We start from the raw sequence: 15,175 nt of genomic DNA on the forward strand, positions 1-15,175 counted from the left end.
AAAAAATGTGTATTTGTACATAACAATATTTCTACAATGGATGTCTCTATCAAGCATGGATCCTCAAATCCGCATAAAACTCAAAATATGAAATAAACAGGATATCCATCATTAATAAGAGCTGGGAATTATGTACAATGGACTATAACTGCTGTCACTGCTAATCTTTAATTAAATACTTCCTAGCTTTTCAGTAAGAGTCAGATATTTAATTCATGTCTCTCCTCCAAAAAAGTCAGTTCCACTTGAAATTACATGAATGGCTTAAAGAAAGATTATTTTTTGGTAAAATTTGTGGTAAAGTGGATAACAGCAATTACTGATGCTGAAGACAAGAAAAGACGACAAATTATTACACTGCATTTTTCTGACACCTTCCCCAAAGCAACTTAAAATACTGCGGCTCAAAATTTCTTGTTTGCTTAAATCTGATAATGGATCTTCTAAAGAAGGCACAGGACAATTTGCACTGGGGAGGGAGAGATCTGCTGTTGATTTATCACTGCTTTAACACTGGCAGGAGAGGCTGGTGGACTTCAGGAACTCTCCTAAGCTGTGAGGTTTAGGATCTGAGCTCCACACGGCTGCAGGAGTGGAACACCTGTGCTCCATCTGCCCAGGTACTCTGCACAAGGTGCAAACCCAGCTTACCACAGCCCACATAAATTAATTTTTGAGCTGGACTGTGGATAAGGAGGTCAGAGTCCAGACAGGCTAAATTAAGTTGGAACTCCCAGGCCAGTTACCAATGCTTGTCATCATGTTAGTTTTATTTAACTGGTATTTATTTTCAGGCTTAATTGTATCTAAATTACTTGTTTTGTCTGCAGACAATTGGTGTGCTTACCAAATATCTGAATATTTCATACAGATCTTGGGTCAAATGCCAGTCTTTAAAGCACGGATTGATGCCTAGAAGGACAAGTTTCCCACAGAAAGCTGCCCTCCTGGAAGGGCAGCAAAGAGATGGAGGTAAATGAAGATGACCTTGAAGCGCATTGCTCTGAAAAAACGACAGCCCTCCCGTGGAGGGAATAATGCAGCTGAATTGCAGTCTCACTACTAACGGTGGTTGTTGCTATGGTGATTGATACCAAAAAGCCCATATAGACGAAGACTGCAGGAGGAATAGTAATTCCTGATATTGTTCAAATCATTAATGTAGCTAAGGAGCCATTTCACGCACTCTTGCAGATTAATATTTGCATGCGCTCACTGCCTTCGCCACACTGCTCCCCTCAAACACAAATGACTTATTTTTCAATTCTCTGCAGCAGTATTTGCATAGTATTAGTTAATTATAATGGAGCAACCAGATGCCAAAGTCCCTGCTGATAAATAATAGTTGGTTCAAAAACGTATTTACTGATTCAGAATATATTTCCTGAGAATCATATATTCATTCAAAGTGGTTTAATTTTCTGAAAACAGAATTAATTATGACCCCATAATTTATGGAGAGAAGCAGCTTATGTACAAAAGGTTTGCACTCTCTGAATGTCTCCCCTGTCTTTATTCTTACTTAGGTGCAATAAGGTTGCTAACTTATACTTGCATTCTCCTCAATTTCACTTTGTACTAGGAAAGTGTTAGGAAGTTTATCACAGGCTCTTCTGGTTAAATGACTAAAAATGGCCTCAAAATATGAAGAAGTGAGTCCAGGGTTTAGGGGTAAAATACGTCAACTTGGTAGCAAAACCAGCATGGTCGGAATGCTTAAGGTTGACACCATACAGCTTTTTTGCTAAAATCCAAGACACCCCACTGGGATCTCGTGGGGATAAAGACCTATCACTACTCTTTTATATTCTGATTGGAATATAATCAGTTGAATCAGGATCGGAGACGTTTGGTACTACCCAAAATTTAAATGGAAAAAGAAATATGCCCGGATGTGTTTGGTGGGTTTCTTTTCTGACTTTGAAAATTGGAACCTGTACGGGACATGCTCGCTCCTATTCCCTCACACATGACTTGCTTATTAAAATGGCAATTTTACAAATTACAGCAATTTGGCAAATCCCTCAGAAACAGCTGATAATATCCATGAAACTAACAGCTGCTCTAATATTATCACACAAACTCCATAATTCTAAGGAATATATAAATATTCTTTCAGCAACCAGAACAGAGCATTACTTGATCCTGTGACAGTACACAAAACCCCTCACATTACAGTACACAGACCTCTTGGATTCAGCAGGATTCCCTGTGGTTACGAGAACTGCCGGCACAGACCTTTCTGCATGATCGGGAGTTAATTTTGCCATTGCAGAGTTTAAATCGCAGACACTTTGCCAGGAAAAGCCTACTCCATTGATCTTACCTTCCATCCATTGGACAGACTTCCACTCTGTGCTCATCCGCTAAGAGAGACACAAACTGCCTTTTTTCTCCATTGCTTTCCGGCTTCTTATGTCCAGCTCAGGAGAGAGAATTCATCAGAATCTTAAAAGCTACACTTCAGTCACATTGGCAAGCGACAGCACAATTTCTTTTATTCTCCAAAAACTTGCAAGCTCTGTTTGTTTTTTTTTTTTTTCTGACTGGGAAAATCGAGGAATTCAAACCGATGTCTGTCGGTCCCCAGCTATGTGGCTGGCCTGCCGCTTCCTCCTTACCCACACGTTCCCAAGCAGAGGGATGGCACCAGTTTAACCAGTTGGAAAACCGAACAGTTCCACCAGAATAAACTGAGTCTTTTACACGGCCGTAACTAAGAAGGGAATCCTGGAGGTTTGTAACAATCTACAATACTTATCTTTATTGAACGCAGATAAGGAACGAGGGAGCAGCAACTGACACTTCAAAGCTACATGCACCGCTAATGCTTGTGCAGCCACTCTAACGTCATGAAAACTGTGCACACCTCACAGAGAAAGAAAAAAATCCAAATTCTTAGCTAGAATTCTTTGTTGATGGAATCGCCGCACAGGCCTATCTGTGAGAAACAGAGCAAAGCAAAGCCACGTTGGCCACCCTCAGGACACGTTTCTGAGCCAATGGGCCAAACAGGTAAGGCAGACAGAAAAGCCTGGCTTCAGCACGATAATCTGGCAGCTACAGCCGCTAAGGGCTCACGGGTTTTAACTCAGCTGAGTAATGAGGGACAAAGCAGCGTTCACATTGCAAGCAATGAGGTCACTGCCCCATAAAATCTCCATTTCCACTAATTTACTTTGCTTGATGGGAATTCTGTGTAAGAGGAGATATTTCTGGTATTTCTTCTTATTGCAGTTTGCTTCACTATTAGACTTCAATATTCACTGCATTTGGAAAATGGCAGTATTAACTCTTCTGGAGCACACACAAAACAAGGCAAACGTTGAGAGTTGTCACATCTCACACCCCCAGTTTACCCAACCGTCTCTCACATTTCTCCAGGAACAGAGATCCAAAATGAGCTTGAATGTATGTGCAGTAACAATTAAAAACATGCTTTTGAAATGAAAGAGTTTGCAAGGCAACTGATCTGAAGGGAAAAGTACCTTAAAAAAGCAGCATTGAGGACAGGACGAGACAACTGGCAGAATTCAGTGTAGCCAGATTCCAGGTTATGAAGCACATACTGTATTGACCGGGTCTATAAAGACAAGATGACTGTGGTGGTTTTGGGAGGGGGAGAGATTAACAGACTTTTCAGGAAACTACCAGCCCCTACTTATTTTCAGTTATGTGATATTAGGGGGCACAGCTATTATTCGATGCAAACAACGTATGCACATAATGTACCCACAATTCCACAAAAGAACGGCAATCATTTTTAGAAAAAAATGTCCTAGATTTTCTACTCAAATGGAAAATTTAAGCACTGAGTGACACTCACTGCAATTAAAAGTGTAAGGGTCGTGTGCTAACTGCACTCTCTTTAATAGCACTGAGATTTCTATGGCATTAGGATTTGCCCTTCAGTTTCTGTGGCTTTGAAATAGAAGGCAGCGCTTTGCTTGGTTTGTGATTTGGGGCTGAGATGAAGAATCAATTTTACAACATGAGCAATTACTTTCAACTTGTTGGAAAAAAGAAGTGTATTGAAGTGTTTTTTATTGTGAGCTAAACTTTCCCAGTTATATTTTATCAAATAAAAAAATTTCTTTGCAAGATATAAGCAAAGTTAATCCAACCATTTTATCTTCCTTGGCATAAAAATAGTGTTTTTCAGCCACTAAGATAATTTTCAGATGTTGCTTTATCCGTTAACATGACTCACAAAACAGCTTTTCTTTGGTTTTGCATCAAATATTACACGGTCCTCTCCTGCGTAGGACTGTACTGAGTTCAAGCTAACTGATTTTGATTCAGTCTTCAGATCATATGCTCAGGAAGCATAACTGTTAAGCACTCGTTAATTAGTGTAACGCATAGGCACCCATGGCCACCGAACGATGGAAGTCCTACCCACGTATCTCCCATCATAACACGATCGTTGGCACTGACAGCTACAGACGATTTCCCTTCATAAAACTAATGGATTCCTGCTTTTTGGATGAACAGGCTCAGAATTATAGCTCCATTCTTATGAAGAAAGCACTTCAGGGACATGAAATACAATTGTATTTGGCAATAAGAGATGCAATTTCTTGGCTATTTCAACTCCAAGAGCTCTAACTGTTGAAAGATAGACTGCCCAGAAGATAAACATAACTACAGGCCAATTTTTGCTCCTCTGACAGCATGATACATGAGACTGGAAAGAAGAATCAGAGACAACTTCTCCAGCTAAAGTACAGAAACAGCAGCAGGACAAAGCTTTTGTGTGTGTGCACAGGTAACATGCGGTCCAGCAGTATTAGGCTTTTGTTTTAATTATCCACAATATTTGTATAAAACCAGTTCTTTCACACCACTCTTCCACAACTCTGTGAAAAACTATCATTTGCGGGCTGTAGGACTTGTGTGCGTGCGACAGAGCGTGCATGCAGCGTGTTCTTTGCCTCTACTCTTTTCTCCTAGCGCACCTTCAGGGGAACATTGTAGAAGTACCAAATTCTAAATGGTCTTGTTTTCATATTGTGTTTTTGTCTATTACGCTTTAAATAATAAATTAGTCATGGAACATACCGATACAGACTATTTATCTGTAACTGAGGGATTAGCACAGAGCAAATGTGCAGAGGCCACCACCAAAGCCTGCTGGGGTGAGTGAGGCACCACTCTGTACTGGGAAACTCCGTTTGCAGAATGTTACATGTCTGTTCTTTCTTTAAACCTAAGCTCAAGAGACAGCAGTATGGAAAATAAAGCCGTTTTGCCCTAACCTTCTGCAGGTAGAGCCCTGGCACAGCTTAGGCCATGGCTTTAGAGTTTAATTCTTGACTATCTTACCTCTAATCTAAGTTCATGCAGTTTTACATTTAATTACAACAAGCATCCAATATATTAAAAATGCAACTACCTTCATTTTTCCTGTAAGAGTGCAATTAAAGGTAACTACCAATCTCATTTTTCTTGCTGTTTTGTTCTGAAGGAACTCAGGACAAATATGATTATGGGCTGAGATTTTTCCTAAATAACAATGGGGATTTTTCTGCAATTACTACCGCTTTTGAAGGAGCTCTAATACTTTAAGCAGTGATAAAGTGGCAGCTGTACATGTTTAATTTCTGAGAGCCAGGGCATAATGCACAAGCATTAATCCCTCCAGCTGTCCAGTAATTAAACATCATGTAAAGCCCAGAGGATATCATTGCTGTGCTACCTTATCTTATTTATGAAGGACTTTCATTTGTTAAATCTACAGTCATTTTCTCTCCATTCTTGGAAATAATTGTAGATTCCTCCACCACGGTAAGTATACTCAAGTTACAGCTACCTTCTATAAAATGACAGAAATTTCAGGCCAACCATGTCTCTTTTAATCACATGCTGAAATAATCACGAATAGTGACAGTAGATAAATATTTCCTCTACAGGCACAAATGCAATACTGTGGGCTTTAAGCCGACTAAAATTGGTGGGTTTCTCAGGGAGAATATGTGGCAAAATCTACTCCTTTGGGTTTGATTTCCCTCTGAGCTGACTGAGGAACAGTACATCACTGTGCACCTGGCCTGTTAATGAAGGTAACAGAATTCCTAACTTTGATGAATGCATGTATTAATCATGCTGCAGAGGAAGATAAAATTAGTGCTACGTTATCCCCACCTATGTTCGCACCCCTATAAGTAGCACTGGAAGCATGACTCAGATGCAAAACACAGGTACCTTTTACTGCGTCAAGAAGAAAATGATGCTGAGATGACACGATGCTCCTTATTGCAACAGGACAATGATAAAAGATGATAAAATGATTTAACTGCCAACAGAAAGGTCACTTCATGTGAGTGCAGGGGCAGTGTGGAGGAAGGTGGCTTTAAATCAGCTTTGTAATTTCTCCACTTCAGCTGGCTCATCACCAGGTGGATCTGCTGGAGGGATGAGACCAGCTTTAGCCTGCTTTAAATTCTGCCTTCTGGCACTGGCTCTCAGGTGATGCGAGGGCTATTGAGCAGAGCATTGGAAAGAGTTGACTCTGAAAGTTTCCTGCACTTGGACCTTCCAAGAAAAGGACCCTTTACTTGTAGGCATTGCTGCTTTTTATGGAGCATCACACATATGCCTGGAGCTTTGCCAGAAAGGAGTCAGTGAAAAGTTTCTGCCCTGAGGATCTTATAAGTGTTATACATATATACACTATGAAAATTTGAAGGCTGTGAGCTACCATAGCAAGGTCATGTAGCTTACAGCTGAGCAAGAATGTGCTTACTGTTGTTTTCCTTATTAATTTAAAAACCTTTACCCAGTTTGTTTACTTTTAATCTGGCATATCATATCATAGAGCTGAAAATCTAGAACTAATTCTGAGATATATGGTCAGCAATGAAAAGCCAGAAGACCAGGGTCCAAAAGAAGATGTTCTCAGTAGTGAGGCTGTCACTGTCATAAGACTCCTGCAGGAATTCCTGGGTTTCACCCTGGGACAACTTTACGAGATCAGTATAAGTATGTCCGGTACTTGCACAGGTTCCCACGGATTGCTGTCTCTACACCATAGTTAAGCAGAAAAAATCACAGTATGGGAAAATAGCTTATTATGCTATCAATATGAATACATCATTTCACTGTATCTGACTATTGGGTACACTTCCAACTCCTCATCTGCAAGACACAATTTCCATACTGGGTGCAAGAAGTGGTCCAGGTGAGAACCAGTAGCACAATCAGAAGAGACGGGGCCAGAACCTTGCTCTCTCTGTTGAGCACCCCAGAGTCCTGTCAGGAAGAACAAGCGATGTGTGCATTAAAGGGGTGCAATGCCCATTTCAGCTGCTACAGGATGGTAGCTCTTCTATTCTAAAGCCATGCTGAAATGCTCTCTGCATTTCTGAGCGGCTGACAAAACACTGGTTAATATCTCTCTTAGCCGAGATTTAACAAGTTCTGCAGTAGTTAGTAAGTCCAGACTGACCCCAAGTTGTGATGCTTTAATTACGGTCTCTCATATTTAATTTCTCTTTTTAGTCTCAGTAAACGCATTCCTAAGCTCATCCAATCCATTGTGACAAAGGTTAGGTACACTGGGAGCAAAAAAGCTCAACCAGGGAAATAAGAAAGAGGAAGGCAGCACCTCCAAGCCAGCAAACTCAAGACTACTCTTACATTACTAACCGTTGATGTCTATTTTAGAGGACTAAACCAGACCTATGACTACAACACACTTAGTATTGTAAAGACACAAATTACTTCTGCTCCAAATAACTGAAAATACAATAATTTTATTTTTATACACTTTTTTCTTTTAAAAAGGCAGACGCTTGCATTTTCAAAAATTGTTTGTGCACTGGAAGTTAGCAGTGGACTTAAAGCCTACCTGCTGGAAGTAAATTATTTAGGAAGACAGGCACTTAGCTACCTACGTGCAAGGATTAATACCTGCAATTAATCCCCGGTGCAACTACAGCCTGTGCAGACACAAATCTGGGTCCCTAATCACTGGTGCTTTATCCACTGCAGGTTAAGTGATTCACAGCTTCCATTGCTTCCTTGGGAAGTTCTTCCACAGAGTGAAAATCACACCATTTTTCCTCCTTGTTCATGGGTGAACAACAACAGTAAAGTGCCTTACTATCCATTGACAATGGCTTCAACAGTATGATGGGGTCAGTGGCTGTACTGCTTATGAGAATAACTGCTTTCCTAATACTGGTACCAGACCAGGCCTAGGAGGGCAGCAAAGGCTGTTTTACAAATCTCTGCGCAAGTTTTTATTTTAATGGATTTCACTTATCAAATTGTTGTTTCTCACTCCAGACATGGCAAACAGGACCCTTATTTCAGATGAATACAGTTTGCTTTTCTTCCTCCTAGGGCTAGCTTTTTCTAGGGCTAGATTGTGCAGGGGGAGATGAGAAGCTCAAAGGAAATATTTGACTTATCCATTGTTTGAGATGATGGTTTCGTTTTTTTTCGGCATACCTGCACTCAGGTTAAGTCCAGACCTTGCTAACTGCAGCTGAACTCATTGTCTGAAGGAGGTTACACAAGGACAGCACAGAAGACTGCAAATTCTCTCCTACCTTGAAGGAAAGATACTCTGAGTACTGCACAATTGAAACTGCAAGTCTTCAACAGTGGGCAAAAGCAAAGGAGAGGGATATAGAGCACCAGTTTGTTTCCTTCTGTGCAAGGTGCACCAAAACTGTGGCTGATACAAAGCACAAAGGAGAACCCAACCCAAACAGAAGATTCTGTTATTCACATTTTATACTTCTGTCTCTGAATTTCTGAACGGCAGCTTTCTCCCTCCAGCTGGCCTTGCCGTGCCTACACTGAGTATGCTGGATAAATTTCATACTGATTCAAAAAGCAACTGCATAATGCTGAGAAGAAAAATCCATCAAGAATTATCAAATCCAGAACAGTATCTGAAAAGCAAGCTGTTGGAGGCCAGAAGCAGACATAGGAGGAAAAACCATAATACGCTTGCACTGCTGTTACAGTTATGAGTGATACTACTACCATAATTACTGTTTTCCTCTCCTGTGCTCTCCTGCAGTCACTCAGACCGTGAACATTTTGACATAGGGACAGGCACTTGCACAGCCTCAACACAACCAGGCCCTGCTCCTGTATCTGGATACCAGCACAATCTTGTTAGTGGTACAAATTACCAATGCAAAAATGCAGGCTCATAAACTCCATATTAAGTTTTTTTAAGAATTATAATACTAAGAGCCAGTTATTCTTATCAAGAAATAGGAGTATCCATAGTTAAAATATGTTTAAAGTGTCACATTAGCTCAAAGTAATGGCTTTATTAATATGGATTTAGAAAGAGCTTAGGGTTTTTTTTTCTTCTGGATGCCCTCACTCATAATATCTTCAAGTCATTTTCCACTTGTATATTGCACATGCAAGCTCTCACCACAGAAATTATCCTGAGCACAAATAAACTCCCTTCCAATCATTTATCCAGAAAGGTATATTATTTATAGACAAGTTGGTCAGCTCTGCGAGAGGTACAGCTTTAGCTGTGACAGGGAGCTCTGCTCCAAGGGGCTGCAGGTGACAGTCAGTGCTGAAGCTTCATTTAAAATGAGAACAAAAACATGAGTGCAGAGGTTAAAAAAAAAAAAAAAAAAAAGGAGTCTGAACCTAGGAACAGACTTAATTTTTTTTTGTCAGGATGCTGTACTACTGAGATAAGAGAAAACGGGATTCTAAACAGAGAAGAAATGGGAATGTTAACAGAGTATCAGCGGATAGGCTTAGTGAGGTTTATCAGATTTGGATAAAAGAGAGGATAGCTATCAATCCTCCACAAGCTCTCACAGTTTAAACGGCTGACACATTTGTTCTCATCCATGAGGAAAACACCTTAATTTGACGAGCAACTTCACTGAAAATGCTCCCACTACAGCCATTCAGCGGTGCCTCCTGTTTTTCTCACAGTGAATTATTTAATGCCTCTGAAAGGTGCTGAGTTGACAGATCCTAGGACTGAAAGCTTCTGATGTTTGCATCCACCCAGGAAGCTCCAAGTTTGCCTGTCAGTGCCCTTCTGCCTGGTCCCCTGGTCAAAGCTCGGCCCATCCCACATCCAGACCCAGCAGCGACCCCTCGGCAGAGACTGCCAATCTGCACCCACCGAGGTGGCAGCCTACGTGGGGACAACACTCAACCATAAGGAACTAATGAAAGTGCACTAATTCATTTCACATGAGTTACCCAACAACCATCAAAAGATGGTAATTTGTCCTTGGATTAAATTTCCATTTTAAGAACCTGCATGTGCACTAAACCTGTGGAGGATAAGCAAGACTAGAGATGCTGAAACATCCAGAAGGGAAACAATCGTCTATTTCTAAATCCATTAATAGCATCATTATGCAGAAATTGTATGGCATTCAGAACATATTTACATTTATTTTGGTGGTTACCTAGAGCCTTGAAAAAAAGAAGTTCAAAGCAATTTCAGTAGATTTTTATTATAAATAAAAGACTCCATAAGACAACTCCTACTGGTCGAAGCAGCAGCAGCATTAAATTAGTGGAGGCAGCCTCCAGTGTAAAAATGGTTTTAACGTCACTAACTCTTATTGGGAAAAGAATAATTTTTCAGTAGCAGTTACAATTCTCTTCTGAACTTGTTCAGAATTCAAGCCTGCCATTCGAAGGAAATAAACGCATATGCTATACAGAGAACACCAAGAGTTTAAAGAATCACAGAATGGTTTGAGTTGAAAGGGACTTCAAAGATCATCAAATAAAAGACTTTTGAAAACTGCCAAAATATCATTAGCTTAAATGACACAGGAGCAGAGGTTTAAGCACATAACCAACTTACCACATCATAGTAATTTATTACTTAGGAATTGTCCACGCACATGCACTTAATTCCACAAGAAATAGAAGGCAACGTAAAGCAATCTATGCCTTTTCCATGTGAGCCAACTCAACTGGAACTATGCTGTACAGGCTCAGCACAAGCACAATAACCCATTACCATTACCTCTGGACCTCTGAGTCATGTACAATATGGAATGGAGATACTTTGAAAAACTTTTTGTCTAATCTGTAGTTAACTGACTTAGTGAGTCGTATTGAACCTTCATAACGAGCTTCATACATAACAAACCTCACGCTGGGTTTCATCAGCAAGAGTGAGGCCATCAGGTTGAGGAAAGTGGTTATTCTCCTCTAGCTGGTACTTGTTAGGTCACATCTGAAACACTGTCTGAAATATGTCCTGCTTTGTGCCACCCTGACAGTACAGGAAAGGCATTTGCAACCTGGAGAGGGTCCAGTGGAAGTCCATCAAGATGGTTATGGTGCTGGAGCACATGATATACGAGGAGGGGCTGAGGGAAATGGGTTTGCTTAACCTGGAGAAGGTTAGAGGGAGATCTTAGTGCAATTTTCCAATGTCTAAAGGAGTGATACAGCAAAGCTGGAGGCCAATTCTTCTCAGAAGTGCACAGCAAAAGGAGAAGTAGCCATGGGCACGAGTTATGACAAGGAAAAAAGTAAAAAAGGACAAAGAAAAAAAAAATTTATGAGTGGCTAAACACTGGAACAGGTTGCTCAGACAGTAAGATCGGTGGTAGGATTTTGTTTGATAAAGCTGACTGCAAAGAAATAAATTTATCCACAGTGTTTTACTCAGAACCACAAAATGTTCACATAAACCATATTTCATAACACAACTTCAATGAAAAGATATAATGTGGATTATGAACTGGCCGGGTATTAGAGTCTAAAATTTGGTTTTCAAATGAAGAAACATCAATATGTGCTTGCATGTAATCATTCAACCCTTTTATCAGTAATCTGAAAGTAAAAATAAGCAGAAATCAACACCAGAAATATTGATGGATGGGTGAATAACTACAGAGCATGAGATAGCGTCTTAATAGCCTGGGACCATTTGCACACGAAGAATTTAATAACACCAGAGTTACATAAGAACAGTATTAGAAAGGTGATTTTACGTTTGCACAGACTGGTAAGACTGATATTCCCTAAGTTCTGGTGGTCTGTATAAAAAGAAAGAAAATCAGCTGGGATACCGAAGGGAGCCACAAAAATGAGTCAAGCATTCATTCAAAAAAAAATTTGACAACAAGAAGCATAAAGAACTAAATATGTTTAGTCTATCAAAAAGACAGTTTGAGAAATGGCTTGATTACACACAGTGTAGGAGTTTTCACAGAGGGAAAACGCTGTTAAAGAGCTCTTTCATTCAGCAGAGAAAGGCCTAATAAAAGGCAATGGCCATTTAGGGACTGAATTTAAAACAGTTACAGTAAATAGTATATCATTCTCTCTCTGTCCAGTGAAACCAACAAGCTATTAATGACGAAGTGTCCAGGCCTGTCTATTATATTCCAGCAGAAGCTAATTTAAGCCTATAGGGCTATGCTCTGCAGGAGGAAGGACATGGCAGCAAGATGCTCACCACAGAGGAAGGTTTGAACGTTGTTATTTAAGTCTTCTCTGTATCATCTGGGTATTAACCCTGATAATCATGTTCCAAACTGACTAACTATATCCTGCAACAGTAGTAAACTATATTCTGCAACAGCAGTAAAAGAATACTTAATTCTGCACAGACCTCACTTCATATTCTCCAGGCAGCTCCAACTGGAGAATCCTTCTTTCCTCTCTTTTTCCCAAATTCACTGCTTAGCATTGCAAATGTAGAGTGGATGAATTTGTTGGCAGGAAAAGTCATCCCTTTACATGCAATTTGTAATAGTCACTCTAGGACTTTTATAGTCCTAAAGGGAGATGTTGCATACATATTAAAGTATTAGTCTAACTCACCAGGAGTGCAACCAGCCTCATCAATACCACTTTCACAATCCTTCTGCCCATCACATCTCCAGGACGACGGGATACACTTGTTGCTTAAATCTCCGCAGCTAATTTTTTCAGCTGGACATACTTGCTTGGCTGGAAAAATAAAATAAAGAAAAAAACCTCAAGTTAAACATAATTCTAGACATTGCTAACATTGTTTGCGCTTTTAAAGTTACTTTTATTTTGTATGGCTCAATCCTGAAACATATTGTAATGAAATCCCAAGTCAACACTGATTTCGAGGTATGGCTGCTTACATGTTCTGTATGTGTTCCCCAAAAGAGATCACAATGTTTTTACATGAAAAAAATAAAAAAAAAAAAAAAGAGGGGGGCGCAAAAAAGTGCCACTGTTTATTTCAACAAAATCCCAGAAACTGAACTTTAAACTCAAAAGGAATTAGGGGAGAGGAACAGAAGTCAGATTCGTATGCAAATTCTCCTACCTAGCATTTTCTTGCAGGCAGGCTCTCGTTTCTGGCCATCCCAGTGATGCCAAGTCGCAGCAAACTGTGCACAGGCCCTGTGGCTCTTTACGCACTCTTGGGGCCTGGTGGCCCTTTCCCACCTTCTCCTTGCCATCTCACCTGTGCACGGGCTAGAAGTGCCCAGCTTTGTGCTGCCACTTTCCTGTCTGCAACATGCTGCTGCCTTTTGAATCAGGTCTCCTTGCACCGGCTTCCCCAGAAACAAGGACCCTCCTGTCCTTCCAGCCTGTGCCTGACCCAGCCAATCCCTTCCAGGGACATAACTGTACAGGCATATGCAAATAAAACAAATACCATCCCTCAGTCTTATTCTGAAGCTTAATTCAACGACAATGAACTGGCAGAGTTGCCTGAATAGATCAACAGAGATTTCAACTAAGAACCTAGGGCTGGTCGAAGGACTGGCAGAAGGATGGGAATACTCAGCAATGCTCAGTACAGCAACAGCACGGCCTGTTTGCGACTGCCTCAAACCCCCATACACCACGCTTTTGCTATCATTAAAACACTAGCACCCTGCACACAGCAGCACTAGTACTGGACGAACTACTCTGAAAATACTACCTCAAACCAAGCCAGGAAATATGAATCGCCCAATTTTAGTATAAGGGTTTACTTACATGTTTGGTATTGCAAGGCATTTTCTAAATGTAATGATCTAGGCAAATTATGGTCAGTAAACTTGGTGAAAAAGCAGAAAGCACAAGCACAAACTCACACATATTAAAAATTAAAGGCAAATATGATCTAAGACATGGAGACACGGGACGACCTGCAGAAGCAAAAACCCCAGTCAGTACGTGCAAGAATACAAATACGAAAAAAAAAATCTGCAAAATTTATCTGGAACCAAGTAAGCTGTGAAGCTCGTTCTCTTATAACTATTTTGCATTGCCAAAATTCCTTTTTTTTTTTTTTCATACTAGTGTAAAGAGCAACAGATCTACATTTATTGTGACAAGGCTGCTCAAATGCATAATGTTCCACGGTTTATACAATTGTTTAGTATTCTGGAATCATCATCCAGTTTCTCAGGATTTGCTTATTAAACAGACCAATTTATCTCTTAAAAAAACCCTGTATGTTTTCAAATAGTTCTTCCATTGGTATTAATGATGATAATGCCATATATGGCTGCAGGTCTACTGAAAAGGGAGAAACCTGAATTCTGAATTAAAACTTTCACATTACCCTGCCCTGGTAAAGGTATTTATGCAAAGTCAATCAGCTTCCCAAGTGCTGAGCAAAAGAGGATGAAAATTATACCTCTCCCTTTCCACCTGCACAAGAAGGCCAGAGCGGGGCATCTTACAGCCCCAAAGCGTCAATCAGCCACTTAGAAAGCAGAGCCATTTAATCCAAGGATTCCTTGGTCTTAGCACCTTGAAGTGCTCTAAGAAGCAGTTTCTAGAAGCTGTGGGCAACCAATATATCAAGACAAATTAGGTCCTGCCACAGACAGACAGTTAATAACGAACGTAATGAAGTTTTATGACCCTGAGGCAAGACAGCACTTTCGTTGAAATTTGCTCACTGCATACCTAAATAACATTTATGAATGTTGCACGATCTACAGAGTGGGGGCGTAAAAAGGGATCCTTACATAGGCTTTTTCAATATTTACCAGCCGGTCAGTAATAAAAATCACCTGACATTGGAAAGGGATCTGCCAGCCCAGATCGGTGCCCTGCCACAGGCCAGGACCTGTGTCCTGGATTTGCCGCTCAGCCCTGGTCTCTCTAAGCTGCTGGTTTATAATGCACGACTGCAGGGACGCTCGGTGGCGCTGAGCACTCGCGTCCTTCCACACAAGTCAGACAGCACGTCTGAAAAACGGGTCACTTGCCA

At 40.6% G+C, this 15,175-nt stretch overlaps 1 protein-coding gene across 4 annotated transcripts in view; it reads right to left on the reverse strand.

The window, feature by feature from the left end:
• Nucleotides 1–15,175, reverse strand: part of LRP8 (LDL receptor related protein 8) — a 190,327-nt gene that overhangs the window by 32,169 nt on the left and 142,983 nt on the right. For all 4 annotated transcript variants that reach the window (XM_074597009.1, XM_074597007.1, XM_074597010.1 and 1 more), the window contains exon 4: nt 12,805–12,933. In XM_074597009.1, coding sequence (XP_074453110.1) covers nt 12,805–12,933 — 129 coding nt within the window. The remainder of the gene's footprint in view (nt 1–12,804; nt 12,934–15,175) is intronic.

The sequence above is a fragment of the Larus michahellis genome, chromosome 8 (genome assembly GCF_964199755.1).
Source record: "Larus michahellis chromosome 8, bLarMic1.1, whole genome shotgun sequence".
Classification (NCBI taxonomy): Eukaryota; Metazoa; Chordata; class Aves; order Charadriiformes; family Laridae; genus Larus; species Larus michahellis.